We start from the raw sequence: 27912 nt of genomic DNA, 5'->3' as shown, positions 1-27912 counted from the left end.
TGGTGATGCTCCACAGAGCTGTAACAGGGAGAACACAATACTCTCAATGCTACTCAGGGCTCAGCACTTCATCACCTCTCCTTGTAAAGCAACTTATCATGTGGAGGGCACTGGTAGGTGTGGAGAGGGAATAACACGACTTGAAATGGTGATCAATTTCACTGTGCTGAAGCAGAGTCCTCCATCTTCAGAGGAAAATGTAAAAAAGGCAAAGAGAGAGACGCGAGTGAGTTCTCCCTGTTTTTATTTCGTAACAACAGACTCAGCGAAGAGGCCGTCTTTCTTCCACAGAATTAAAAAATACTAAAAGGCTTTTGTACAAATTAAAACTACAAACAGAGAAGGTCAGAAATTAAAATCATCCTCAGAGTCCTTCATCCTAAAACAGCAGGTTTACTTTTACAGCTCTCTAGATCATTCTCCTGAAAACAGACATCAATCTCTTTATAAAAACCTTCACCAAAAATGTATAACTTCAGACTTTTACATTATTTATAAAGATCTCATCATTTTAAAAAGAAACAGCTTTGTTCTTCTCACCTCACAAACTGCTAAAAATGAAGCTCCTTTCATTATATTTTTACAAACAATATTTTCCAGTGAAGAATTCCTTTCATTCCCTGATTTTTCTGATTTCTGACAATATTCACAAAGTATACAACTATGTACAAGAAGGGCACTTTTTCTTTTGGATAAAACTACATCTGATCAGGAGATGCACCTGTAGCTTTTAGAGTTTTAAACTCATACCTTTGATAATAGTTTGAAAATTAATTTATGTTTTACACAAGCTGTGGAAAATCAGTCCGGGCTTCCTCCAGGATCACCACCCTGTTCCCAGAGGAATTACAATCCCTAAAAACATTAAACCCCCCTCCGCTCAGGTCTCTGTCTCTCAGGACTCAGCGGTGAGAGATGTGTAGTGTATTAGCTGTAGATTAACTGTAGTACACATCCTCTCTGTCCCTCAGGACCCAGTCAGAGCTGTAGAGCTGCAGAGATGAGGTTTGAGAGTTCCTCTGTTAAGAGTGGAGCAGTAACGGTAGTTTAACAGTAGAAGACGTTCTCACTGCTGCTGTTGTCTTTTACTTTTTGGTTCGGGTGGCTGAGGTTGGGGTTGAGGTTGTGGCTGGGGTTGGGGCTGAGGTTGCGGTTGGGTTTGTGGTTGTGGCTCTGGCTGGGTTTCCGGACGGTGTGTGCATTTGCTGCGTGTGTCTGTGTCTTCATGTTCAGCACATGTTCTGGAGAAGTGTAGAATTCTGAGGAAAAAAGAAACCAAAATGTGTTTCTTTAAAAATTTGAGAAACCCTCTGGTGGAACTGTTGAAGCACAGTGCTCTGTTGCACGTAATTCCAAAGTACTTAACGTAACGTCCCTAGATCACAGTGAGCAGAGATTAAAGGGGAAGGGAGTGTGTGGGTAAGTCAGAGGTGGTGTATTTTACCTGGAGGGAGGTGGCGGGGGCTGCGGGACCCTGGGGCTCTCAGACTTCCTCCCCCTTTTCCCACTTTTATTGGAACCACAGAGGACACTTCTATAGACGCTGAAACACCACAGGACAAGAAATTTCAGTTTGTAAATGTGGCCTTTTTAACGAGCAGCATCTTATCGGAACGCTTCAGTAACATCTTTTAAAACCTGTGAACATCTGTCAGACCTGCGCTGTTGGTGCGCTGGTGAGAGCTCTTGGTCCTGCCCCTCTCCTTCTCCTTGCCCTTGCTCTTGGCCAGTTTGGTGGGGATCTGCTGCTGGACGGAGCTGCTGGACGGTTTCAGGGTCTGGTTGGTGGTGCTGACCAGCTGGATGGGAACGTCCGCTTTGACCGGGGAGATGCCCATGCTCTCTTTGCGAGGGGGAACCGGGGGTCTCTCCTGGAAATTAGTTTCGGACACAGTGGGCCGGATGCGGAATTTCAGAGGAAGAAACATATCATCCACCGTCAGATGTCCCTCCTGAGCACGAGACAGAGAAGAAAGTAATTAATTTCGTTCTAGGGTTGGACATGGGCTGTGTGTGTGTGTGTGTGTGTGTGTGAGAGAGACAGACAGAGGGTGTGTACCTGTGTGTGTTCCTGCAGGACCCCCGCTCCGTGGTTGGAGATGGTGCTGTGTTTTTTGTACTTGCTGAGCTGCTGTTCTTTCTGCTCCAGCTGTTCTCTCTGTCTGTCTACGGCACGAGTGGCCTCTCGGAGGCGCTCTAGGTCCTGCTGGTACTGCTCCCTGCAGCGCGAGAACTCCTGCCGCTCTGCCGCGAGCTTCTGCTTCTCTCGCTGTAGCTCCTCCCGTTCCTGCAGGTGGCACTGGCGCTCCTGCTCCCAGGCTGCTTGCTCCTCCTTCTGCTGGTTGTAAACCCTCTGCAGACGCAGCAACTCCTCTCGCTGTTTCTCTAGGTGGCGCTGTTTCTCCTGAGCCAGGAGCCCATTACCACGGAGACGAGCCGGACGCTCGGCCAGAGCCGCTCTGAGGAGCTCGGACTCACTCTCCTGCTCACACACCACAGCCTAGAGCCCGCACACACACACGTTTGTTTTCATGTACAGCTGGGCCATTACACAGACGTCCATTCATTTTGAGGGGACTTATCCTTTCTCACTAAACCCACTCCCTTTTACATGAGGCATATGCTAATATCACTCCTGCTGAAGAAAGAGAGTGTGTGTGTGTGTGTGTGTGTGGGTGTGTTTTACCTGAAGAGTGTAGAGTTTCTGGGTGAGTTTGGCCAGTGTGTCCAACAGCTGTGAGGAGAACAGACGTGAGGTCAGTTTCCCACTGGTCATCACACACAGACAAAAGACTAAGAACACCTTTCAAATAAGTATTTTGAGCTAGTGTAGCCTCAGAGAGATGTACAGAAACAGGATGCAACTGCACATGAGCCTGAGCTCACCAAGCTGTGTTTTTACCTGGTTTCTAGGGACATGGGCTGGGCGAGGATAGGTCCACTGCTCATCATCAGCCTGAAGAGAAACAGGAGCGAAAACAAGACAAGGGTTAGACCTACTACAGGAGAGATAGGTTTTGGGGGGGGGGGGGGCTGGGTGGCGAGAGGGTCAGTGTACGCACAGATAACTCGTGGTTGTCAAGGTAGAGGTCCCTGAGCTGTGGGTCAGAGTTGGGTCTCTGGTTCCTGAAACCATCCTGAGAACCACTACCAGCTGCAACAAACAAACAGAGAAGATAAATCAGTTACGATACAGATCTGTGATAGCGCAAGTCATTTATACATACCTCGTCCCCACAAGGGGGCACTAACAGCACTACTGATGAGCAGGATATTGTCACCAAAGGAACAGAATATATTTTAAACTGTCAAATAACATCACGGATCTGTCCTGATTTGTGTCTTGTAAGAGAACACCAATGGTTTGTGTCTGAAGCTCTACGCGCTTGTAGGAGAACACTAACGGCCAATTCTGTTATGTTAGCTAAGACAGAGGAGGCTGTGGATTTACTCAGAACCCCCATTCCTACCTTTAGTGTACCCCGCGATGGTGTTCGCACGTCTGGACGCCAACCCTTTGTCCACACTGTCCACAGACACAAGAACATCGTCAGCAGCCAGCAGGAGGCACTGTAACACCTCGGCTGAGGACAGAAAAGCACAGGAAGAGGACATGATTAAACACGGTTAATACTACAGCAGTCACATCCTCACCACAGCAGTGGACAGGGGTTATAAATATGTTTTATAGCAGATAAACCTTTCTGAAAACCTTTATGAAAAACAAATAATAATTAAACACACGTATCCACCAGGAGAAAACCCGCTCAAAAGCTGGGAAAACAATACTTTTAAAGTTAAATGATCTAAATGATTAAAGTTACCGTCTGCTATAATGCCTTTGACCAGTATCGCCCCCTGCTGGAGATCCGAGGAGGTGCCAGTGAGCAGCAGGCGTCTGGGAGGAGACGAACTGTCCATCAGTGTGTCCACCATCTCACTGAAGACTTTTAATCTGTTCTGCAGCAGCAAAACAATCTGGGCATCGCTTATGCACAGCTGATCTGTTCAAACACACACAAGTCTCATATCAGCATTACACATTAACAGTGAGCAACATACAGATATTTTATCATCAGAGAGAGATGGAGGTGGATGTGTCTGGGTGGAATCCACTAAAAGATACCCGAGTTTGAGTGTTTGCTGTTTACAATGAATATGCTTCCAATTAAGATGTGTTTACATGTCTGAGCTGCACTGGGTGTAAATGGTGTTATCTGTGGTTTATTTTTCATCTTTCCCTTAGAGAAAGTCTTTTCTCACTCTTATTATCTCATGGTCAGCAGTGCTCCTGGTACCTTACCCTGTGTGTTCTGATGAATGTACACCTCCTGTGCAGTGGGTACAGTACAGGGATGTTTTCTCCAATAATTTCATGTTCAATCATCACTGATCTTTATGGAAAGTTATAAAACCACACAGCATCGTGATCAGTGTGTGTGTGTGTGTATATATATATATATGTACTGGACGTTGAGGTGTAAAATCTTCTGCTCCAATCAAAGTAAAGTACTAACACATAACTGAGTAAACATTAAGGAGGGGTCAGTGCTATGAGGAACATTACCATGGAAAGCCTTGATCTTCTCAGAGAACAGCTCCTCCTGGTCCAGGGGATCCTCCTCCTCCTCCTCATACACATAGGGGAAACTGTACAAGAGAGACTACACTATTTATTTAACATATTACACCTGCTACCCCTTCACATACACACTCTGCTGCAGTCTGTTCCACACATTACCTACACATTATATTTTCTATCTATTGTTACACTTATATAGAGCCGTTCTAGATACCCAAGGACGCTTTACAATCCACACTGTTCAGAACACTCAATCCACACACACACACTGGCGAGAACTGGCAGCCAAACGCGCACAGCTTAATCTCGACCAGGAACGACCGTCCACCTGGAGGACTGCATCGGGCACTAAGATTTCACCCAGGACAGAGTGCCAATCCATATCTGGGCACACACACCAGGACAGTTATTACTGTTTTTGGATAGATAGACATATTTTACACTCTACATAAAGTACAATCTACATGGTGATATTATTTACCCTTCTATGCGTACGGTTTCCTGTACTTGTACATATAGATTTTTAATATTATATTACTTGTAATTAGACCAATAATAAACATACAAGTTTATTATATATAAACCTCTGACTTGTAAATATACTGATCTTATATATATTTATATATTTATTAGATTTGTATTATTTTAAAACTGCATTATGTTGATCCTGCGCTTTTACTAAGAAATGACGAAGATGAATGTATCTTTAAAAACAGGCAAAATACTGACACCTACTGGCATGGATGTGTCATTGAATTTAAACCAAACCCACGTGGAGGAGACCCACTGTGGAGCATAATCTGCATTATTCAGTTACGAGAATCTCATGTTAGCTGTACATTAAAGCAACACAATGTAATATTTTAACTTTAAAATTGACATCTTCAAAATGATTGTGATGCTCCACTAAGCTGTAAAAATGACAACAGAGACTCAGTCGTGGCTATGCTGGACTAAGCACTGCACAGGCTGCGTTATGCAACTTTTGGAGAAGAGTATGAAACCCCAATCTCTTCCCTCCTCGTCCACATTGATTTCAATACAGAACTGTAAGAATTAATTACACTACAGGGAGCCACAGGAGCAAAAAAACCCCCCAAATCTTACCTAGAGTTCCTATAAAGAAAACTTCTAAAAACATTAATCGTGTTCGTGACTGAAGTTTGCTCATTTCTGTCGGAGAAAACAACTGACTGCTGCTTTAAATCGAAACAGATCTGATGTGATTCTCTGACCTCTCGATGGCCTGCCAGATGCTCTCTCTCCATCCTCTGCTCTCTTCTCCAGAGGAGGCATAGAACACATACATATCAGCGTTTTCATCGGATGTAGAGATCAGATACATTATCTTCTCGCTCTGAGCTGCATCCCTCACGATCATCCGCTGCAGAGAGAGAACCGCAGGCTTCCCGTCCTGAAAACACACAAAAGGGCTCAGACTGAAGAGGTCAGTGACTTTTAAAACGTGCCTCTGTAAAAGGATCCACCTGGAAAACAAACCTCTGTTCTGCTAGAGCTGCCCCAGACAACTAAGTGCTGTTACCGAGAAACAGCGTCTGAGAGCAACAACAGCTCTGTCACTAAGTGTCAACAAAGTGGAAGAGCCCAGAGTGAAGCTGCGGAGGAGGAATAGCGGCTTGGGGCTGGTTTTCAGGGTTTGTAGCTTTGGCATTTTATTTTAATGACATTTTATGAGAGATTCACCAAGACGAGACGTTTTCAGAGTTTCCTCTGTAGCAGTCAATGATGTGCACTCACCAGAGAGGCAAAAACCAGCTTCTGATCCTTCTCCTGTAGCAGCAGCAGCAAATCTGACAGCAGGACCAAGAAGACGTCTGAAACTGTGAGAAAAAAAACGTACGTTCATCAGGAGCTCGCCACTTATATCACTGGCATTTACCATTGTGTTTCCCTCTCTGAACAATTTTATTCCTGGTTTAAAGGCTGTAGAATAAAAGAGATGTCCCTGTGCTTCACCTTTGGTCCTGTTTTGAGTTCTCCAGCTCAGAAACCCTTCCTTCAGCACTCTCCTGCCATGCTGAAGCAGATCTTCTCTTCGTAAAACCTGACCGTTACTCATGCGTCCCTGAGATTTGGGCTCCAGGCGAGATGCCAGCTCCCGCAGTTTCTCGTAACGATGCACCTGCTCGTCCACCTGAGATATCGTGTCTTTAATGCGCTCCAGAGCACTTACCAGATCGCTGTGCTCCTCAGAACCAGCTACAGACAGAAAATCACAAAAAAAAACACGTCGTAGCAAACACTCCCTGCTAGAGCTGCCATGGACAACCATGAGTGGAGGAGGAGATGATGAAGGTAAAGAAGTAGATGAAAACGGGTGAAGAGGATGATATGATGAAGATGTAGTAGATGAAGGTAAAGAAGTAGATGAAAAAGGATGAAGATGATGGTGAAGAAGTAGATGAAGAAGGTAAAGTTAAAGACATGGGTGTCCACAGGGTCAGTGGAATCCTGAACCATATCTGGACAGATGAGTAAATGTGTTTTTACACATCATTTCGACATTTAAAAAAAAAAAGAATAAATATTGTAGTGATAATAAATACCTTCAGTGTTTTTAATAAGCCTCTCCACCAGAAAGGGGTATTTAGTGATACGCTGTGTAATCAAGAGAAACCCCTCAGGAACTCCCAACCTCCTCACAATGGAAAACTGACCGATTTTCTGACAAAACAACAGCAGAGTTAAATATTTCACCCATGTCTGGACCTCCTTTTCATCATTTTCTTCAGGTTTAATCTCTCTATGAGAAAGAATATCAAAGAAGCTTTTCATGTGTTATCCCTGATTAATTGTTTATAATAAAAAGCAATAACGACCCTTTAAAAGAGTGAATAAAGCTGTTCGAATCCAGGAGTCTAGAAGAGCACAACCGGCCTCGCTCTCTGAGGGGGCGGGACGTCCCTCGTCCTTTCCTCGTCACAGGGTCTCTTGGCTGATGTGACAGATCTGGACAGTTGCCACTCTCCTCTGACACGTCTGGCTTCTCACACCTTAGAGGAAGCACATGCTCCTCACCCTCCAATGTTTGGGGGCACTGTGAGACTGGGGGAGTCCAAGCTAAATTTTGATTCTGGACTCTGTGAGCCACAATGACTCACACCAATATAAACACACTGAACCATGCAAATGTAGAATTTAATGTGGAATAACTATAGCGGAAAAAAACTAATCAAGCAGCTGGCCAACACTTATTCTGTAACAGCTGCAGCACTTAAGGTGGAATGGAAGAAAAAGCAGCAAACATAGCTGTTTATTCTCCAGCTAGCAGCTTTGTGTCACCTTAAATGATGCAGTAGTGTTGTCCAGGCGCCTGTACCTGCTTCACTGTTTGTATTAAATGAAAACGTCAAAAATGTGGGTAAATACTGCGGAATTTAAGGTGGAACTGAAAATTCGTAGAACTCAACTTAGCACTTAGAAGTTTAAGCACGTATTAGACCATACAAAAACATCAGTTTTTAGCTTCAAGGTTTGGTTCATGACACTGTGGCACTGCAAGGCTTTTAAGGTTGTGGAGAGCAGCTGCGCAGTGCACACCACCACTAAATATATTCCCACAGCTTTGAAAGTAGACAATTTATTAGTAATCGAACCTGGATAAGAACAGTCACAGGTTTACCTCCGTGCTGTTCTGCAGTGGAGTTTTATTTCCTCTTTTAATTTGCTGAAGGATAGTTTCTCTTCATCTTTTGAGGATACACAAACTCTCCGTAACCTGAGACGAAGGGGCCTTCGGTAACGTGCGGGGCCCTACGCAGCATGCGTAGTGAGCGGATAAAGTGGTCTGGCTCTGGGCAGAACTGGTGACTCTTAAATAGAAAGAGGGATAAACCCTGCTGTGACTCACTCGTATTAAACTCTGGAACTTCTTGTTGTTCTGGAGTAGATCTTTGTAATAGCTCATAGCGTCTGTGTGACAGCTGCAGAACACACCATAACTGTCCAAAAGTCGGCTCCTCGGCTCGTCTGAGAACTGTACATGCACAAATAAATATTATTAATAACTAATAGAGTATATTAATAAATAAATACATAAACAGATGTATCCATTTGTTGACACTGTCCTTCAGGGCTTCAGTGGTTCTGTACAGAACCGTCAACACTCTCAGGAATTGTCAGAGTGTACAACCGATTTGATACTCACTCCTGGTCCAGAGTGACTCTAACCTGATCCCTGGCCGTACCTGAGCGATGAGGAGGTCTCCCACTCTGCTTATGCAGTAGTTCTGCTGGCTGTCTGGTTCGAGACATTCTCGCCGGCGCAGTTTGAGCCGGTCCAGAAAGTTCTGGTGCTCCCTGAGCAGGTGATCGAGGCGGGGGAACAGACGCTCCAGCTGAACCTCTTCCTTCGGGACAGAGCACTGAATCTCATACGCATAAACATACAGCATTAGCTTCAGAGTCCTGACGTGGTTTATCTCCGTCTGGATCAGCTCTAAATAAACAAAACAAACAAATAACAAAACGTTTCCAAACTGATAAACAAAGAAGCAGAAACCACTTCTTACTTATTATGTGTACAAATACATTTTACAGCATTTCATTCAACAGAAAAGAACCTAAACATGAAGCAGTGTGAAAAGTGAACAGTTTATTGGGTACTGCATTCGTTCTGAGCTCCATCAGGAAAAAGCTATAGAAGACTGATGAGTTTGTTCTGTTCTTGAGGACAATACAGTGTCCAAACGTCCGTGTGAGTGTGGGTTTACATGATTTACAGATGGGGTTTAGGTTCAGATTAGAGATTGGGAACGCAATGCATTACCATTGTGTTTTTATCTTGGTTGAATAAAATAAGAATGTGATTTTTAATACGACACAGTTACTGTAAAAAGAGCAGAGAGTGTTTGAATTCTGAATTAGAGTTATATACTACACACACAGACTTTGCACACCTGTATGTATTGGCACACCTGAAATTCATCAAGGGTTAGGGTTAGGGTCTCACACATCAGGTGTGCGCTCTGTGAGGTTTCATGTTTTCTGCGTGACTGTAAACAGATGATCATTGGTGAGATCTGCAGCTGTGGGTTTATGTTTGTTTCTTTTCTTTCACTGACGCACACTAAAACCACCAGAGGGCCAACGCATCCCCTCACAAAGAATAATGAAAATCAAATCATCACTGACACTGCCTTCTTGCATTGACACTGAGGAATCACTAGGACCCAACCGCCCACTGCGTTTCTAAAGATATCAGGATTAATCTAATAACTGTGAGCAGATGTGACTGTTTGCTTCATTTACCTGATTCAGTCAGAAACCGTGCTTTGTGAAAGAACAGACACAATGAGATGTGTGGGTTTTAACAGAACTAACTCATAAGAGCTGTGATTTCATAATCCGTGTTTGAGTTTAATCCTGAAGCCATTCGGTTCCTGAACACTTCACGAGTTCAGAGCCAAGAGAAACCGAAAACATCATCCCCGTTCAAGACTCTCAGGAAGTCCACCGGATGAGTGGCAGTCTCCTGGGGTTCTGAGAAGTGGATTTACTAGTTTAACTTTTGCAAAGTGAAATAGAGAAGGAGACAGAACAGGTAAAACCTCATCGATATACAGCAGGTACATATTCTAATGATTCCTGGGGGGATTTTCACAGAGAAAGACAGACGACTTAAGCCCAAGGTTAATCCTGTCCATTAGAAAAGGGCAGAGGATAATTCCTATCAGACAGCCTTCGTGTTTGGGCTTGAATTTACGTCATCAGACTAACTCAGTAAAGATGTAGCCTAGACAGCAGGTTTCCAACATTGTTTTATTAGAAATCAGCAGGTTTTTTTTGTGAGTTTGCAGAAATGTCATCCAGAAAAAGCCTGCTGTAATCTCTGATCTGTGGACCGTGGTCACGAGCAAGTGACACTGCTGACTCGGCAGCTTTCCGGAAAGCCCTGCTGCACTGGTTTGGAGTGAGTTTGAAGTGTGTAGATATCTTTAAATGGGGTAAAGTTATTTAGGTTTAATCTCAGTGTGTCTGAGTCCTCTGTGCTGGAACCCCGGGGCGTGCATCGGCTGAAGCCTGGGGTCAACGATCACCGTGACCTCAAACATGGATGCTCCGTCCAGCAGCATTATAAGACATGTACAGTCAGGAACCACAGACAGAGGACGCTGACCAACCTGAGAAGTTAGATGTTGTGAGTTAAAGAGCAGCTATTGGATAACCCTCTACATCCTGTCTGGTGGAACAGTCACACCACTGCAAGACATGGAGGTCATTAAACTCTTAGTGTAGGGGTCACTGTCCAGGGCATTATAGAGCCACAATTTCAGACCTGCCCCAAAAATCATGACAAACAGGTTATTGGTCTAATTCCACTTCAAAGAGGTTTCATATGATCTCTGCATTTACTTTCACGTTTATTACTCAACTAAACAGCCCTGTTCAGAATGCCCCGCTTTCAGCGCCTGTTCCTTTAAATGATAATGAGCCGCTCACTGTTCACCCCGACCACACAACAATGAGGAGTTTTTAGCCATTTTCACTCTGTTCTCTTCCTTCTCGGTTTTTATTCAGTGCTTTTATTTCACTGCTCTTGTTGTGTCCGTTTTGCTGCGTTTAACCTCGTTTTTGCACTCTCACATAAATGTGCGTCCAGCACTGAGACTGGACAGACTCAGATAAGGGAGCGGGGCCAAACTAAAGTCTCTGCACTTGGCGTCAGAATCGGAGCAGAATCAGAACGACTCATTTTATCCCGTGCTTCTGACTCAGGCAGCGCACAGAAATCATTCTGGGGTCTTGTTTCACAGTGTGTGTGTTGGTGGGCACTAAATGAGGGATTCTTAATAATACGTCAATTTAAGCACTAACAGAAGAGGGTGTTAATGTGGTTGAAAGTGGTCATAAAAATGTGTTCATATTAAAAAGTATAAAGGAACAATCCCAGGAAGAGAAAAAGCTTTAATCAGACATCCTGTAAAGACTAATCCTCTCACCGTGAATGGTGTCTTGTCTCTCTACGGCCTCTTTGGAAAACCTCTTGACGTACAGCGGGTCCACAGCTAAACTCCACGTTGGAGAATGAAAGTCCTGGGAGTCGGCCTCGAGGGCCTCCCTCAGGTTCGGGTACTCACCATCTACAGACAGAAACAAACAAAGCACACCAGAAAACCTCAGTGCATATTTCTTTTAATAAAAATCACCCACAGTAACAATTTAAATTAATAAAACAATGTTTTGCCAGTAAAAAAATTATAAAATTGAATCTAATCCTACACTTTCTCATTATTTTTATTACTGTTATTATGAATATAACTGATATGAAGTCCACCTTCGATGCTGATGCCATCAACTCCAGTAGGTGTCTGCGATGACAAATCTTCTGTAGGAACTTTGAGCCTGGAGAGTTCAGTGTCGTCCATTCTGTCCAGCTGAAATACAACATCAGACATTGAAACAGTCACATGAACAAATCTGAAATACACCTAACAGCGTGGAACATCTCCTGCTGATTCCATCTGGCCCGGACTGGACATGGTTCTGGACGTAGGTGACATCATCATTCGGACACTATGGCATCAAAGAACTCGCCCAGATTTCCTTGCTGCCTTCCCTGGGGATTTATTCGCTGTTACACATCAGTCCACAGGGGAATTTGTGGGAATGTGTGAACTAGGGCTGTGCTGTATCGTATCGTGCGTAATCGTGATATTCTTAATTATTTGCGTAGTGATGTCCTGCGGTAACACGTGACATGGCATACACTCATTACACGAGTCGTTTAAGCACCATGAAGTACGGTGGAAATGTGTTCAAAGAATTTACTCCAAAAGAAGGTGACTCGATCATGCGGAGGTAGTTTGGAAATAAAATATCCGCAAACACAGCACTGTAATTATAAGAAATGAAAGAACAACAACTTATCTGTTTCTCCAGCTTGAGCAGAGGCACCCAGCTGAGTATGTGGAAAGTCAAAAAAGGCCACGAAAAGAGTTTAACAGACAATGAGGGCTGACCCCAGCGACAGACCACACTGACTCAGCACAGCGACTATTCTGTTTATTTTACACAATGTCAGAACCTTGGTAAGTTACAGGTGTTCACAAAAATCAGCAAATGTTTACACATTGATCTGTCATTTCTTAATTAAATATTCAATTAAATATTTTGTTAATATAATATAATATTAATGTTACATTTATTTTGTTGCAGTAGTGTGTTCTTAAAATTAATAAAATTATTTGTGTTTTGTTCGTATCGCCAAAAGTAGTTATCAAAATATCTGAATACCTGAAATATCATGATATTATTTTAGAGCCGTGTTGCCCACCCTTAGTGTGAACTGCCATCGTGAATTTCAGTGTGTTCATGGTTACATTCACTGTACTTTACCACCTCCTCCCAAGCCTAATTATCCTCCTGCAGGAACCTGAAAATCCTACCACCTTAAAACAAGCAAGGTGACCAATTATTAAAAATTGGTAATTACACTGTCAGTTTCCATATACAGTCTGCTCCCTAGAGGAGAAGACATATCTCACCAGTAATAATCACTCTTTGCCTTCTTCAGTGGGGGAGCCCTTAAACAAACTGAGCTGCTGAAGGGAAAAGTACAGTGACAGAAAGAAAATAGTGATTTTATTTCCCAGATGTCGTCCCCTTTAAAGTCTGGATAAGCGCTGCCCCTGTCCGAGTGGCCACGCCCCTTCAGGTGACTCATGGGAGGAAGAGACACAGCATGAAACCTACCCAAACCAGCCTGTGGTATATCAGCAAGAACAAGAAAATCAGGCCAGTCAGCTCCAAACACACACACGAAACATGACACATCACTGTTCATCTCTGAGCTGTCAACAAAAACACAGCAGTGTGAAGGGCAGAGGAACGGCGTTCTCCTTTCAGCCGAAACGTAAACAGTCCCAGAACACAGGAACGCAGAGGAGCGCGGTAGCTGCATAATGTTTACACACACTGTAACTCATTCACCTGTCCAGGTGCGGCCTTCCGCCCCTGACCAAAACGTCTGCCCAAACACAGAGCAGCTGCACGAGACTCAGACCACTGTTCCCCAGCTCCCTCCTCCACCTGCGTGATCCGACACCACCTAACGCCAGCACCTGAGCTCATTAACGCTCATGTGGCTGACTGCCATCAAATCTTCACAGCAATGTTCCAATATCAATCATGAGTGATCCTGGGCGATATGACCGTGAATCAACATCACAATTAACTGAATATTTTACCTCGATTAAGATTAATGATGGATTATTTTGTTGTTTTTTTTGTCTCATAGTTCACTGACGAGGCTTGTACTGTGAATACACTCCAGTATTAAAGGTGAGGTGTGTGTTTCTGATGTGGCTGGAATTTGACTTCTTTATGGTGTTCAGGTTCTCCTCCGTGTGGCTGATCAGATGGAGCAGAGTCATATGACTACAGCGCAGTAGTGTGGTTTTAAAGGGATGGTTCGAGAACACACAATTAACAAAAACAAGGGGAAATAGACATTATGAATATCTTAGATTAATTATCATTAATCATCAGTGAGGATCAGGTACATCGCTCCAGAGAACACAGTTCCACACGCCAGAGGAACCCCATCGCTCCAGAGAACACAATTCCACACACCAGAGGAACCCCATCGCTCCAGAGAACACAATTCCACACACCAGAGGAACCCCATCGCTCCAGAGAACACAATTCCACACACCAGAGGAACCCCATCGCTCCAGAGAACACAATTCCACACACCAGAGGAACCCCATCGCTCCAGAGAACACAATTCCACACACCAGAGGAACCCCATCGCTCCAGAGAACACAATTCCACACACCAGAGGAACCCCATCGCTCCAGAGAACACAATTCCACACACCAGAGGAACCCCATCGCTCCAGAGAACAGTTCCACCGTTCCACACACCAGAGGAACTCAGCGTATGGCTTTAGGGCAGACAAACATAAGAAAGAACAGAAGAACACACCCTTCTTTTCTAGGAAAGACGACTCCAGCCTCGGAGCACTGAGAGGTGGAAGGAGTCACTCTTTCGAAGTGACGAAGGTGAACTATTGTCTGAGTGTTTGGGAAAAGGACAAAGGAAAGACAAACGGGTCCCGGATTGGTGGGAATGGGTGTGAACAGAGGATGGCAGTGTAGAAGTAATACACACTGAGGTAAAAGTGCAACACCTGTAATAACAAACACAACAAAATGCTGTGTTGTAGAAACAGAAAGGTGTGACGTAACATCTCTGCTGCTGCGACTTGCCACGTAAAGCCTGAAATAGTCGTTCGCTCTCAGCTGTCGGTCCAGATCAGGCAGGAGTTTATAGGACCGTTCCGGACATATTTACATATTAAAATCAAACACAAAGGCTCAAAAACTTGGTCCAGGGTGATGGGCTGGTTTCCAGAGTAACATTACAAAGTCCAGTTTCAGTGCACGCATCTTGTGGGGGGAAATGGGACTTGTTTGGAAATCAGTAGGTTTGGGCAGTATAACGCTAATACAGTACACCACGGCACATAAAAACCGAGATGGTATGTAAGAATGAGTACTGTATTGATAACACGCGTGTGGTGTGTCAAATTTCTATTCTGTGGCTAAGTACAAGGCGAAAGTGTTCATTCATGTGTATTTAAGAGAACCATAGGGAGGGGGCGCTGTGGGAGCTCACTGAATGCTGATGTCACACTCTGAAAACTGGTGGGCGATAAAACACAAGCCCAGTTGCCCCCCGCAGTGTGTTTTTAGAGCTGAGTTTGAGGTAGTTTGATGAAGCTGAAAACAGACAAAACACTCAGAAGAACCTTAACTCGACTTTGTGCTCACAGCTATGAGGCTTTATCTCCAAGTGTGTGATTTGAGCCTCAGTTAATTGGAAAATTATCTGCTGTGGTGTGCTAAGCAACAAGAGTTTATTAGCGCCAGCTGTGCTTCTGAACAGCGTAGAACAGTCTTATTTCACATATTTTACAAATTTATTGTTCCTCCAGCAGCAGCCAATAAAATGAGCTCAAGTTTTTAATCAACAAAATGTGTCGGTGTGCAATTTCGGGCTGTGCAGAGCTGAACTGCACAGTGCCGAAAACCCTTCACTCAGCCCACGCTCACAGACATGAGACTCAATTTTAAAGGTTTTATCATGGAACAAATAATACAAAAGTAGATGTGAGATCACAGAGAATACAAGTATTGTATTAATGTTGAAAATATAATTAGTGGTTACTGTGACTAGCAAACCCTTTACCAGCAAGCCTGATAATGCCAACCCTGTTACTGTCAGGACAGATACTGAGTTCTGTTTACAGCTCCAGAACGGTCAGCGCATTATTGTAAATATGATTATTTTCATATTTTATCAAGCCAAACAAATAACTTACTGTCATCCCTGTTACAGTTCACGGTGTTCATGTGAAGTCAACCCTGTTATTCTCAATGTCATTACTGTCCAACCCTGGCAAAGAAAATCTTGCATAAAAATGTGGTGTTCCCTGCTATAGAGAACACATTTTTAACACATTGTAATATTCATAAAGTGCATGTTTTAAAATATTTCAAACTAATCTTTCTCATGAACATGTAGAGGACATTCTTGGACATATTTATCCTTCCTTTTAAAGCTGAGAGCCATGTTCATTATTTTTTTGTCATTATCATTTTTTGTCCAGCTGAAACACACCTGCAGGGAAACTCCCTAAAACTGAGCGGGTTTAACTTTAACAGAGTTATAACTTCAGCTTCAGTGGCTCTCAACACTCTCTGGAAGGGGGTTAATAAAGCTACACCTGTCACCTAGTCAGAAATTACTTTCAATAGCAGTTTTTTGTGTTTAACTTACAATATTTAATGTTTAAAAACGTGTGTGGTGGTTCTTATTTAATATACAAAAATATTCTAGCACAAAACTATAGTTTAAAGTTTAATGTGAGGAAAATTCCAGTTTCATATACAAAGAAGCCGATGTTATGAGCCATGACTGGAATTCTCCATTCCACCTTAAATGTGCATCAGTTACAGTGACTTAAGGTAGAATGTAGAATTCGAAAAAAAAAGCCAAGTTCTGCTACGCGGTTTTAATAGTTGGAGCGAAATAAAATTGTTTAACAATTAAAGTGAACCATGTAATGACTAAAAGACAATAAGAGGCGACATTTGAGAGAAACGAATACGATATAAATCACAGTTTCTGTCGCTAAAAGCCACAGTGGCGCTGAGTTTCACTAACAGATTTACACACACTCACTCACTAAAGCCCTAAATAACGAACTTTATTTTACTTCTGGAGTTTAAATGTTAATGAGAATATCATCGAATTGTTCTTACTCACCGTTTATTGTAGTTTAATCAGAGTTAACGTGAAATATTGTCCATTTTTAAACTCTTTTCTCTTCGTTTCGCCTCCGAAACTCACAAAGCGCTTTTGTCTCTTTAACTTTAACCACCGCCTGGAGCAACGCCCATTTACGGGTTGCCAGATTATGTCCCAGTAATAAGATTTGGCAACACTAATTTACAGACGGTTAAATTACACACGTTTTTTTTATTTGAAAAAAAATATGTCAGTGGCGGATGCTGGTCTTTCAAGGAGGGGAAGCTCAATTTCGGTCTACGTCATAAAATGTGTCGGTTTATTTCTACCCTCCGTTCCTTTTCAAGAAAATGATCTGTGACCCTGTCGTACCAACAGCGCGTCTTTTCCAGGGACTTGACTAGTGTCCTCTCAATGGCCAGCAGAGCTAGGCTGCTTAAACGGCCTTGGCCCATGTGAAGTGTGTCCGCCTGTGAGTGCTTTGTGACGGTGGAGGGGCTCAGCAGCACCCGCTGGACAGAAACTGCGATAGGAGTCAGAAAGAGTGATTGAAGTCAGTCTCCAAACACAAGCGGCTACAAAAACCACACCAGAAATAGAAGCTCGATTTGTCTCGTTTTTAACAAAGAAAATGCCGCTAAGAGGTTTAAGAAAGTGTCCGGTTCAACTCAGAACAGAATGAAAATGTAATGCTCCCACGGATCTTTACACCAAGGGATCGCTGATTCGCTCATTTCGCTGTCAATCAAAAAGGGATTCAGCCTCAGACAGATCATCCAATCATCATGCAGAAGCTGAGCGTCCATGACTCATCTCGTTTCACTGCCCTTCGCTATTGAACTGTTTAAATCACTGTGAAGCTGCGGGAATGATTGAGAGGAAAGCCACGTCTTTACCAGTGATAAGAAGCTGATTCTGAACAAAAGTTGAGCACGTTGTAGTGCATTTTTATTCAATGACATGTACACACAACAGTATATATTTTTGATCACTTATTTTAGAGCAATCGCCTCTGAAATATATATATTTTCATAAATATCTATGAAAACGTCGTCCGGCAGACAACGCATATCTACATTTATAGATTTCTGAAAATCCAAATTAAAATTGGAATGTGCGCATATCTTGAATAAAGTTGAATTCAAATCGTATTATATTTTATTGTTAACGATATTTTTAGCTAGGATTTGTGTTCTCATGTTGATGTATAAAGCGTTAGATATTGGTTTACTTGTAGTTATACGGTACACTTTTTACTACATAAAAATATATATATATTTTAACTACGTTTGCGGAGTTCCGTTACCATGGAAACAAAGAGCCACTATTTCACAGTAGCTCACAAAATAAAACTCGTACAATTTATTCAACATAATACACCACAAATATTATTATTTTTTGAGAATATAAAGCGCATGTAGAATATATATAACCCAAACATTATATTCTTGGCACTATCATTTTTAAAATATTGACAAATCCTGTTAAATTCGTTACGAGTAAGGGAGTAGGGTAAATTGTCTAAAATTAACCAATCACTCCATAAACGGGCAAATTTGAGAGACAAATAAATATCAATGCAATCTTCATTATTAAGTTAGTCAAAAAAACAGGCCACTGTAGGTTTTCAAGTTAAATCAGGTTAAATTAATCTGTTAGCTGCTGATTAGTCACAGCTTAGCCTTAGTCAGATGGAAACCTTTATTTCAGGTTTTCAAGATGAAATGTTCAGCCCTTTACTCCTCCATCTTAAGCTCTTCTTCCTGATCAGGGTTGTGGTGGGCACCACACCCTCACCCAGTCACTCACACCTGTGGACAGTTTCAAACATTCACTCACTCACACACCCTGTCACTCACACATACAACTGTGGACAGTGTCACATACTCATCCTGCCACTCACACCTGTAGAGTGTCATCACCCAGTCACTCATTCAGTTACGCCACATACCATCATTTGTGCTTGGACTGTGTGAGGAAACCTGGAGGAAACCCACCCAGACACAGGGAGAGCACACCCCACTCCTCACAGACAGTGACCCGAGGAGAGGATCCCACCCAGGACCTGAGCCTCAGAGACGTCAGTGTCACACACAGTTGTTGAGATGTAAAGTTCAAGACTGAAACCTGTGTTTAAACATAACTCCCGAGGAAAGAGGACAGAGACTCATCCGCACGCTCGTCTCAGCCGCATCCGGCTGCTTTTATTAACGGCAGAAAACATCACCAACATCTGAAGAAAAAGGCGTCTAAACAGTTTCCGCCGGGATTAGTATGTTTTCTGAATTAGAAAAAAAAAAAATATACAGATCAGACACGAGACATTTAAACAAATAAAAACCTTTCTACAACCGGGAACGTGTCGACTATGTACAAAAACAAAAAGAAAAACATTAGTAATATATTCATACACAATTTCTCTCTTTATCAGCATCAAGAACCACTAAAATAATCAAAGCAGCAGCTGCTGGTGGAACCCAGGAACGGTGTTCACTTTGTGTTTGTTTTGTTTAAAGTCTGAAACGTCCGAGATCCTTCAGCCGCTCGTGTTTTTAACACGACACGAAAGAGGATGAGAAATAAATAAGAAGAACCCTTTTCTCTGTGAGAACTGGAATACTGAAGAGAGAGAGAAGAGAGAGAGAGAGAGAGAGAGAGAGAGAGAGAGAGAGAGAGAAGTGGAGACTCTCTGGCTGTAACAGTTTGTTCTGTGAGGTCCACCTTCAAAACAAAGACCCAGACACAGGCTACAAACATGGTAAGGCCACTTTAGTTCTCCATCAGTCCTTTTTCCATCTTTTCTGTCATATTTCCAGGAAGAAATCCTGCACCAGAGAGTGTGTTGTGGGGGAGGGGGAGTCCTAGGAATACGAGGATGAAGAGACAGAGCAGTCTCCAAGTTCACAGTTTGTTCCATTTATGATCAGTTCTTAAAAAAATATCAACAAAGAAAGAAGAAAAGGATGTACATTCTTCTGTTTCATGTTCTCCTTCTTTAAATATAAAAGAGAAATGAAAGATGGCACCTTGTATTATGGTTCAGGGTGGAGAGAGAGAGATGAGGCAGATAGGTAGATATTTGAGGATTAGGTACGGATAGGGGGAGTAAGGAGAGAAAGGGTGAGGTGGGATGGAGAGACAGGGAGAAAAAAGAGAAAAAGATTTTAAGAGAGAGAGAGAGAGAGCGCGCACAATGGAGAAGTTAAAGTCCTGAGTGTTGTCTGTAGCTAGAATGGGACCGTAGGATCCGATAAAAGTGACGGTTGTAAAAGAGCACTGCACACTGAACAGTCCTGTCTCACTGAGAGAAATCACCTCAGATCCAGTGGATCTCTGACATCCCTCTTTTGGAGATCTCTGTAGGTCACTGGGAGATCGCGGCACTTTTTCTGTAAATGTTTCAAGTGGAATTATCTCTGAGTGGATTTCAGGGTAATTTCACTCTTTTAATGACACACGTCTCGCTTATACACCTTTAGGAACTGCTCCACAGGGGGCGCTGTTCAGCGAGAGGTGAACAGTGTTGATGTCGGAGTCTCAGTATGAAACTCTGAGCTTCTAGTGTTTTCACAGGTTTTTAATGGGGGACATTCAGCTTCTAGAACAGAGTTTGACGAATCAGAGGCGGCCAGACACTGCGCTGTGAACATGACCACACCCACCACTGACAGACCACCCAGCGTCTACACTCTGAGCTCAGAGTTAATGTCGGATCTTCTTGGTCTTTGTAATAAACTTTGACATGGACCATACTGATCAGAAACATCGTCACTGGAGTCAGTGATCCCTGCTTAACACCAGTGTCGCTGTGTCCATGTTTCCTTCCATAAACCGGTGTAAAACGTCTAGAAAACATGCATCATTTTATAATTTTCTATGAAAAAGTAATGATAACACCGTAATAAACCGAAAGAAAACAGCAGAAACCTCCCGATGAGAAACGTTAGAAACTGACTGGATTAAAGATAAACTTCCTTCATTAAATTCAATTATAAGCTGAGAAATCCCCTTTAAACAATCTCACAGTCTTCTCACAAAGATCTCCATATGAGAAACGTGAGAAACTTAAGTTATTTTCACTGATGAAAGTTTCACTTTCCAAGTAGAAAACGTCTAGAAGAAAACCTTAAGCGATCTTAAAAAAGTCTCAGAAAACGAGAAACATGAGAAATGTGAGAAAAACGGAGCGGACTCAGTCTGAACCCAAGAGTGGAGACGTGTTTTTGTGCAGTGTGAGTACTCTGTAGCTTGTGGAGCTGATAAGGGAGGGATTAAGAGGGACTGGAGCGAGGGAGGGCTAAAATCCGTCCGTTTTTCTTTCCTCCGTTCATGTGAGTGTAGGGGAGGTGCTGCTCGTAGCCGGTCCTCAGTTCCTCGTCTCCGGTGGCACTCCCTTGTCTCAGGGAGTAGGACGAAGGATCCAGGGGGATGCTCTCCATGTTCTCCAGGTTCTCCAGGTCCACATCGAAGTCCTCGCTCTCGGGCGGCTTGTTCTCCTCGCTGTAGAAGAAGGACACCTCCTGGAAAGACGAGTGCAGGTCCTCCTTTAGCATCTCGATGATCTCCTGGAAGGTGGGGCGCATCTTGGGGTTGTAGTGCCAGCACATCTGCATCAGGCTGTGTCTGAGGGGACAGAAGCACACACAGATTCAGCACTGGGGTGTGTGGAGAGGGGTGTGTAAAACATAAAACTCCCTTCTTTCCAAACTCACAGTCGATCAGCGCAGTTGTCCGGTCGGTCCAGATACCCTCCGTCCATCACGAACTTCAGAACCTGCTCATTAGACAGACCCTGATACGGCTGTTCCGCGAGCGTACTAATCTCCCACAGGACAACCCCGAATGACCTGCACACACACACACATAACACACACCAGTTTCAGACCCTCGAGGCACTGCAGTAAACAATGAGGTCCTTAAATCCAGACCCTGGATCCAGATTCCATGCCAGGATTTTAAAATAGCCACCTGGTATGACTCTATAGCTCTAACTGCTAATGACTGACCAGGCAGCCAGACCGGCCGATCACCAGAAAACCCTGGTCTGGATCATGGATCAAAGTATGTATTTGCAGACCTCTGCTTCTACAGCGTCCACACAGCATCAATATCAGCCCTCTGTGTGTGTTTTTGCATCACTCTCTCACAATAAGTCTTAGTGTGAGAGAGTGTGTGTATGTATTTGTGACTCTAACCAGTAGTCTCTTTCAGTGTGTATGTGTGTACAGGTATGTGTGTGTGTGTGTGTGATCTAACCAGCAGTCTGAGGGTGAGAGTGTGTGTGTGTGTGTGTGTGAGAGATCTAACCAGCGGTCTGAGGGTGAGTGTGCGTGTGCGCACGCACGTGTGTGTGTGTGTGATCTAACCAGCAGTCTGAGTGTGAGTGAGTGTGTGTGTGTGTGTGTGTGTATTTGTGACTCTAACGAGCAGTCTCTTTCAGTATGTGTGTGTGTGTGTGTGTGAGATCTAACCAGCAGTCTGAGTGAGCAGTAAACACTCCGTCCTTCAGTGACTCGGGGGCCATCCAGCGAACTGGGAGCAGACCTTTGCCTCCTTTCCTGTAGTAATCTGTCTCGTAGATGTCTCGAGTCATTCCGAAATCTGCCGAGACAAAGACTTCAGGTTACTGTTCATAACTTCTGTGTCTGTGTGTGTTCACTGCTGCAGATGGGTTAAGTGCATTTGTGTGTATGTTGTACGGTGAAATTAAAAAGCTGTGCTCATTTATAGAAATCCACTTCTAAAGGGTTAATTTCTGGAATTTCTCCATTGTGGGAAAACGACAAATCCACGGATACAGGTGGAGTTAGACTACCGTGATTGGTCGGATCTTACTGAAAGGTTCACAGTCGATGTGTCCCAATGATCTGTGACTAAGCCCCGCCCTCACTGACATAACCCAAGATAATAAAGGATAATAAAGGGTGTCCGAGCATAAACAGATGTTCCAGCTGTGAGATAAGCTCAGCACCTCCGATCTTTACTGTGAAGTCCTCTGCCACCATGCAGTTCCTGGCCGCCAGGTCTCTGTGCACAAACTTCTTGGCGTTGAGGTACGCCATGCCATCCGCTATCTCCGCTGCCATTTGGATCATCTCTCTTAGAGTGGGGGGAGGGCGCCCGGGGTTATTCTGACACACACACATACACACACAATTACTGTCATATGTACAAATATATTTTAAAGTGTTTTAAAGTGTGGTGTATAACTGTGACTGATTTTACATTTTACATTCAGTGTGTGTCAGGGAAGGCTTTACACTAGACACCAGAAGACTGCAGTGATGATTTGATGGCAAGAGCATTACACAGGTCTACTGCAGGATGAACTCCAGCTCATCTCAGAGGCCCTGGGCAGAGCTCCATCACTCCAGAGAACACTGATTTATACCCCTCTGGACGGACTTTTAGCATTAGGCATGGTGAATTTAGGCTCATGTGTAGCTGCTCCAGAGCGGTTCATGCTTTTGTACTGAGATTATAAAAAAACAAATCAATGTGACTGCAATTGAAAAAGAGCTAAACTCACACATAACGGGTGTCTGCAATGCTTTGGACATAGTTTACAAGTGTGTGTGTGTGTGTTCGTGTTCTAACCTCAGAGTCAGGCCTCAGGCTGCGAAGGTAGCTCTTCAGATCTCCATGGGTCATCAGCTCCATCACCACCAGAGTAGGCTGGCCTTTAGAGACCACGCCCAGAAGCCTCACCTGACGACAGATCAGACAGCAGTTACCACAGCAACACACCTGTCAGGACTCCATCATTTAAAGGAGTTGACATTTTCCATTTTCTCCACAGACTCTTCTTCATGTTGTCTAACAGTCATTATACTGACACCTAGTGGCCTGGAAATGTAGCGAAGTGATGGGTTTTGGTGGCGCCACCTGTTGAAGCGGAAGCTCCATGCGGAGGATTCTAGGAGCGGTAGCCACATGAACAAGGTGAAGTGAGCGGCAAACGATGGCGATGGCCAATCAGCGCTGCGTGGAAAGGGCCCCAAATAAACTCAGTGACAAAATAGAGGAGAGAATGATGACATATTTCAGCTCTACTCTGTCCTTTACACGTCTCTGTACGGTTACAGACAGGTATTAAACCAAACCAAGCATGGGGTAAGGGGTAAGGCTTTATCTGTAATACTCGCGGGGGGTAATAACACTTGTTTAATCTTTTTAATGAAATGCGGACATTGGTTTAATCTTTAAATTTATCCAATAGATATCCTCAGAGTTGGCAGGTCATGACTGAAGTGCCCTTGAGCAAGGCACCTAACCCCCAACTGCTCCCCGGGCGCCGTGGCTAGGGCTGTCCACTGCTTCAGGCATGTGTGTTCACTGCCCCCTAGTGTTCACTAGTGTTTGTAAATGTGTGTTTCACTGCATGTATTGGGTTAAATGCAGAGCACAAATTCCTCTGTGTGCAGCACCTTGGCCGATAAAGTGATTCTAATTCTAATTCTGATTGTAATTGTAAAGGGACACCGTGCTCCAAAGCGGTCAGCGGATGGCAAAGGTTGCAATTCACTTTGGTGTGAACGCAGTACATTCTGTATTAAATCTGAATTAAAGAAGGCTGCCGCCATGTAGGCAGCCCGTTGTACGTTATATCATTGTGTCTGTGCTGTGTCCGTGTCCTCCTCACCACATGGTGGCAGCTGAAGGCCTTCATGACGGAGGCCTCGTTCAGGAACTCTATGTGCTCCCGGAGACTTGCCGACTCGTTCACTGTTTTTACAGCCACTCGACTCTGAGGCTCTCCTTTTACAATGTCCTTCGCTATTCCTTCATAAACCATCCCGAAAGAGCCCTGCCCGAGCTCCCGCAGCAAGTTGATCTTCTCCCGGGGGACCTCCCACTCGTCCGGCTCGTACACTGGACACAAGGGGACAAGAGGCTTCACCACACAGCAGCAGTTTATTTTATTGAGTTTATTTACTCAAACAAACCATAAAATATCAGAATAAACCCAACATCTTTATTCTTGTGTGTGTGTGTGTGTGTGTGTGTGTGTTTAACCCTTTCCACATCTCTCCTGGTGACAGTTTTAGTGGATAATAAACACTTCATTTTTGTTTAAATCAATTTCAATTTCAAAATCAATTCCAGCCTCAAAATTATTGTGATACTTCACTGAGCTGTAACAGGGAGAACAGTGCCTCTCACGTTGCTATTGGCACTGTAGAAACTACACTATGTAATTTTCAGAGGAGGGTAGGAAACCACCCCCTCCTTCTCTCCGCATTGATTTCTGTACAGTGCTGGAGACATTAATTACACAAGGGGGTGCCCCAGGAGCAAAACAAAGGGAACATTAGGTAAGATTTGGTATTTTTGGGTCATGGGCTCCCCCTACAGCTCTGTACTGGAAGTAAGAGGGGGGTGGTTTCCTACCCTCCCCCAAATGTTGCTTGTCTGTTTACGTGAGTTTTTATTCACTGTTTGAATTACCACAGAAGCTCGAGTGTGAAATGAGACTGTGATTATTATGGTCTGTCTCTACGGACTGGACTGTGAATCGTCATGAGATAAAAACTAAAAGCAGTGATGGAGAAAATGTTCCCACACACACGCACACACATTCTCTAACCGTGAGTCAGTTCAAAGCTCTTGAGGGGTGAAAGTTCACTGTTAACACCAGTGCACCACATTCCTGCTCTGTACTTTGTCTCGTTTCATCCACAGGTTCTCTCTAGATTAAGGCTCTAGTGAAGCCGACTCACGTCCAATAAGAACGTCTCCAGCGAAAGAGACATCCTCAACCTGACACACCTGAGCGAGGAGCACTCTGTGATTCTAAAGTAAAATACAGGATGGAGAACACTGACATATTCGTTTCAGGTTTATTCAACTCTTGAGATGAGTGACAGCGCTCTCCTCGTCTTTATTTCTTCTTCATATTCTCAGCCTTTCTGTTCTCAAACCTTTTGGCCCCAGTGTGACTCCGTATGAGGGCTGTGGGGGAAGATCAGGGCAGTTGTGTTTGGTGGAGTGTAGTTTGTCAAGGGTCAGAGATAATACAGAGTTTAGCCACGTTTCCTTACCTTCGTCTGGACTGAGGTACTCTGGGTTTGGTGAAGTATACAGGCGGCCCGTCGGTCCCTCCGTTTGTCTAAAACACACACACACAAGTTTGTTTCCACCTGATGGAGACTACTACTAGCCTAAACTTAAGTCTAAACTAACCTCTACCCTAACAATATTAACCAAACCTACTGCTACCCTGCCATCAACCGTAACCTACTCATGGTCTAACACTGCCTCTAACACCGAACAGAGGGGTGCGGCCTGGCCTCGAGGTCAGAGAAGCCAGCTTTAGGCCCATGGGTCACTGGTTCATAAAAAATTAATCCCTGACTGAAGTGCCCTTGAGCAAAGCCCTTGCTTCGGCTGTGTGTGTGTTCACTGCCACGGACTGACTCTCTAAACTTAGCATGCGTCCTTACCTTACAATTCTTTACGTTGCTGGGACCCTCTCTCTCCCTGTCTCTCTGCCTCACTCTCCCAATTTCCTCTGGTGTTGGATGTGGTTAGACCTGTTTTAGAGGGGCTGTACCTGCCCCTCCCCCTCAATTCTTTCATTTTCACCAAAGGTTCTCTCTGTCTCCATATTAACATTGTAATGCACCTTGGATGCACTAGGACGTGAGGGAGCTGCTGTTGTTACTGTGTTTCCCTTTGAAACTGTGGGCTATGGGTCTGTACTGCTTTCCTGACAGAATGTGCACACTGTGAATGTGGGGAGATGGTGTAGTGAGTTTCCTGACAGCAAGCGTCATCTCAAAACAAAAATAAAGTAAAAACATTAACTAACGCCTGTTACAGTCTGTAATGAACCAAACTGAAACGCCTGGTTATTGATGAAAGTAAAGGAAGCTGCTGAAAAAGCCAGTTGTGTTTAAATGTTCCTGTGTTAAACTCTGCAGTATTTAGAGGAGTCTGAGCTGATGTTTATGTTCTTTCCTGATGTTATGAACGTGTACTTTACAGACACCGGTAGATATCAGTTAATAGCTGTTCACAACTCAGTTTTGTGTTTCTACCTGTAGATGGATATTCAAAACTTTCTTTGTAAAGGCAGCAGCTCCTCGTGGCTTTGCTTATTCTGTACTTCATCAAAGAAATGTGCTACTAAGAGGCAATCACCTCAGACCCACTACCCTTAATCATTTATCTCTCTCTCTCTCTCTACTCACTTCTTTTTGAACATGATGAATCCACCAAGTGCCATCAGCAGCAGCAGGATGATGCAGATCACAGGTCCAATCACAATCTTCAGCATGGACGGGTTCACACCTAATCACACACACACACACACACACACTTTGTTCAAGTTACATTAAAATATTACAGAGAGAAAGTGGGTACGTGTGTGTGTGTGTGTGTGTGTGTGAGAGAGAGAGAGGAAGTGTGTGAGTGTCTGTGTGTGACAGACTGCTTGTATTTGTGACGTACGGGGGTCCTGAACATAGAAGTGAGTTGGTTCAGTCCAGGACCCGTTTCCCGCGAGGGACGTGGCTCTGATGCGAACCGTGTAATTCCCAGGATGCACCACTCTGAGTTTACACCCTGCATCTGTGATGAAACTTTTTCTGGATACACAGTGATGCAGCTCCTGGAAATATAACACACACACACACACACACACACACATCATTCTCCATCTCACACACCTCCCCTCGCAGGTCTGAGGGACACACTGCAGTAGGTCATCTGTCGCAGCATAGTGTGTGTCGGTCGTCCTCTAGTCCTTCATTGTTGGTCGGTGGACTATTCTCAGTCCAGCAGTGACACTGAGGGGTTTAAAACCTCCAGCAGCTGTGTCTGATCCACTCACTCCAGCACAACACACACTAACACACCACCACCACGTCAGTGTCACTGCAGCATAGAGAATGATCCACCACCACATCACACCTACTCTGTGGTGGTCCTGAGAGCTGAAGAACAGGGGGAAAGGGGCAGGGGAGTGGGGTATAATGTATGCAGAATAACAGATGAACAACATGTAGAACTACAGAGTGACCGGAGTGGACAGTGGAGCTGTCTTAATGGTC

At 43.9% G+C, this 27912-nt stretch overlaps 2 protein-coding genes across 2 annotated transcripts in view; both read right to left on the bottom strand.

The window, feature by feature from the left end:
* Window positions 1-238: 238 nt before the first annotated feature.
* On the bottom strand, window positions 239-17060 carry arhgef18a (rho/rac guanine nucleotide exchange factor (GEF) 18a). Its single transcript, XM_066682169.1, has 19 exons — window positions 16877-17060; window positions 11880-11979; window positions 11545-11685; window positions 8791-9041; window positions 8454-8579; window positions 7150-7267; window positions 6560-6802; window positions 6341-6423; window positions 5818-5996; window positions 4568-4650; window positions 3825-4004; window positions 3471-3584; window positions 3063-3154; window positions 2903-2956; window positions 2687-2734; window positions 2060-2500; window positions 1658-1952; window positions 1445-1543; window positions 239-1259 (listed from the first exon to the last, which is right to left on the bottom strand). The coding sequence occupies exons 2-19, from the start codon at window positions 11968-11970 to the stop codon at window positions 1048-1050; spliced, it is 2850 nt and encodes a 949-aa protein (XP_066538266.1). The 5' UTR covers window positions 11971-11979; window positions 16877-17060; the 3' UTR covers window positions 239-1047.
* A 1978-nt stretch (window positions 17061-19038) lies between these two features.
* Window positions 19039-27912, bottom strand: part of insra (insulin receptor a) — a 34744-nt gene continuing 25870 nt past the window's right edge. Inside the window, 9 exon segments of the mRNA XM_066682053.1 lie at window positions 19039-21481; window positions 21571-21705; window positions 22330-22459; window positions 22830-22989; window positions 23456-23566; window positions 24501-24730; window positions 25900-25967; window positions 27052-27151; window positions 27311-27470. Coding sequence (XP_066538150.1) covers window positions 21130-21481; window positions 21571-21705; window positions 22330-22459; window positions 22830-22989; window positions 23456-23566; window positions 24501-24730; window positions 25900-25967; window positions 27052-27151; window positions 27311-27470 — 1446 coding nt within the window. The 3' untranslated portion in view covers window positions 19039-21129.

This window comes from Hoplias malabaricus, chromosome 9, assembly GCF_029633855.1.
Source record: "Hoplias malabaricus isolate fHopMal1 chromosome 9, fHopMal1.hap1, whole genome shotgun sequence".
In the NCBI taxonomy this organism is placed as follows: Eukaryota; Metazoa; Chordata; class Actinopteri; order Characiformes; family Erythrinidae; genus Hoplias; species Hoplias malabaricus.
The sequence above is the reverse complement of the archived record's forward strand: the minus strand, read 5'-3'. Positions and strand labels throughout refer to the sequence as shown.

What these genes read in the sequence shown, in the direction of transcription:
- arhgef18a (XM_066682169.1), bottom strand. Translation starts at nt 11,970, where the DNA reads ATGGACGACACTGAACTCTCCAGGCTCAAAGTTCCTACAGAAGATTTG. An exon ending in AGTTCCAGAGTTTAATACGA is followed by an intron (nt 7,268 to 8,453) that starts GTGAGTCACAGC and finishes TTGTTTTGTCAG; the next exon opens with AAAATCGGTCAGTTTTCCAT. An exon ending in CCCATGTCCCTAGAAACCAG is followed by an intron (nt 2,735 to 2,902) that starts GTAAAAACACAG and finishes TTCTCCTCACAG; the next exon opens with CTGTTGGACACACTGGCCAA.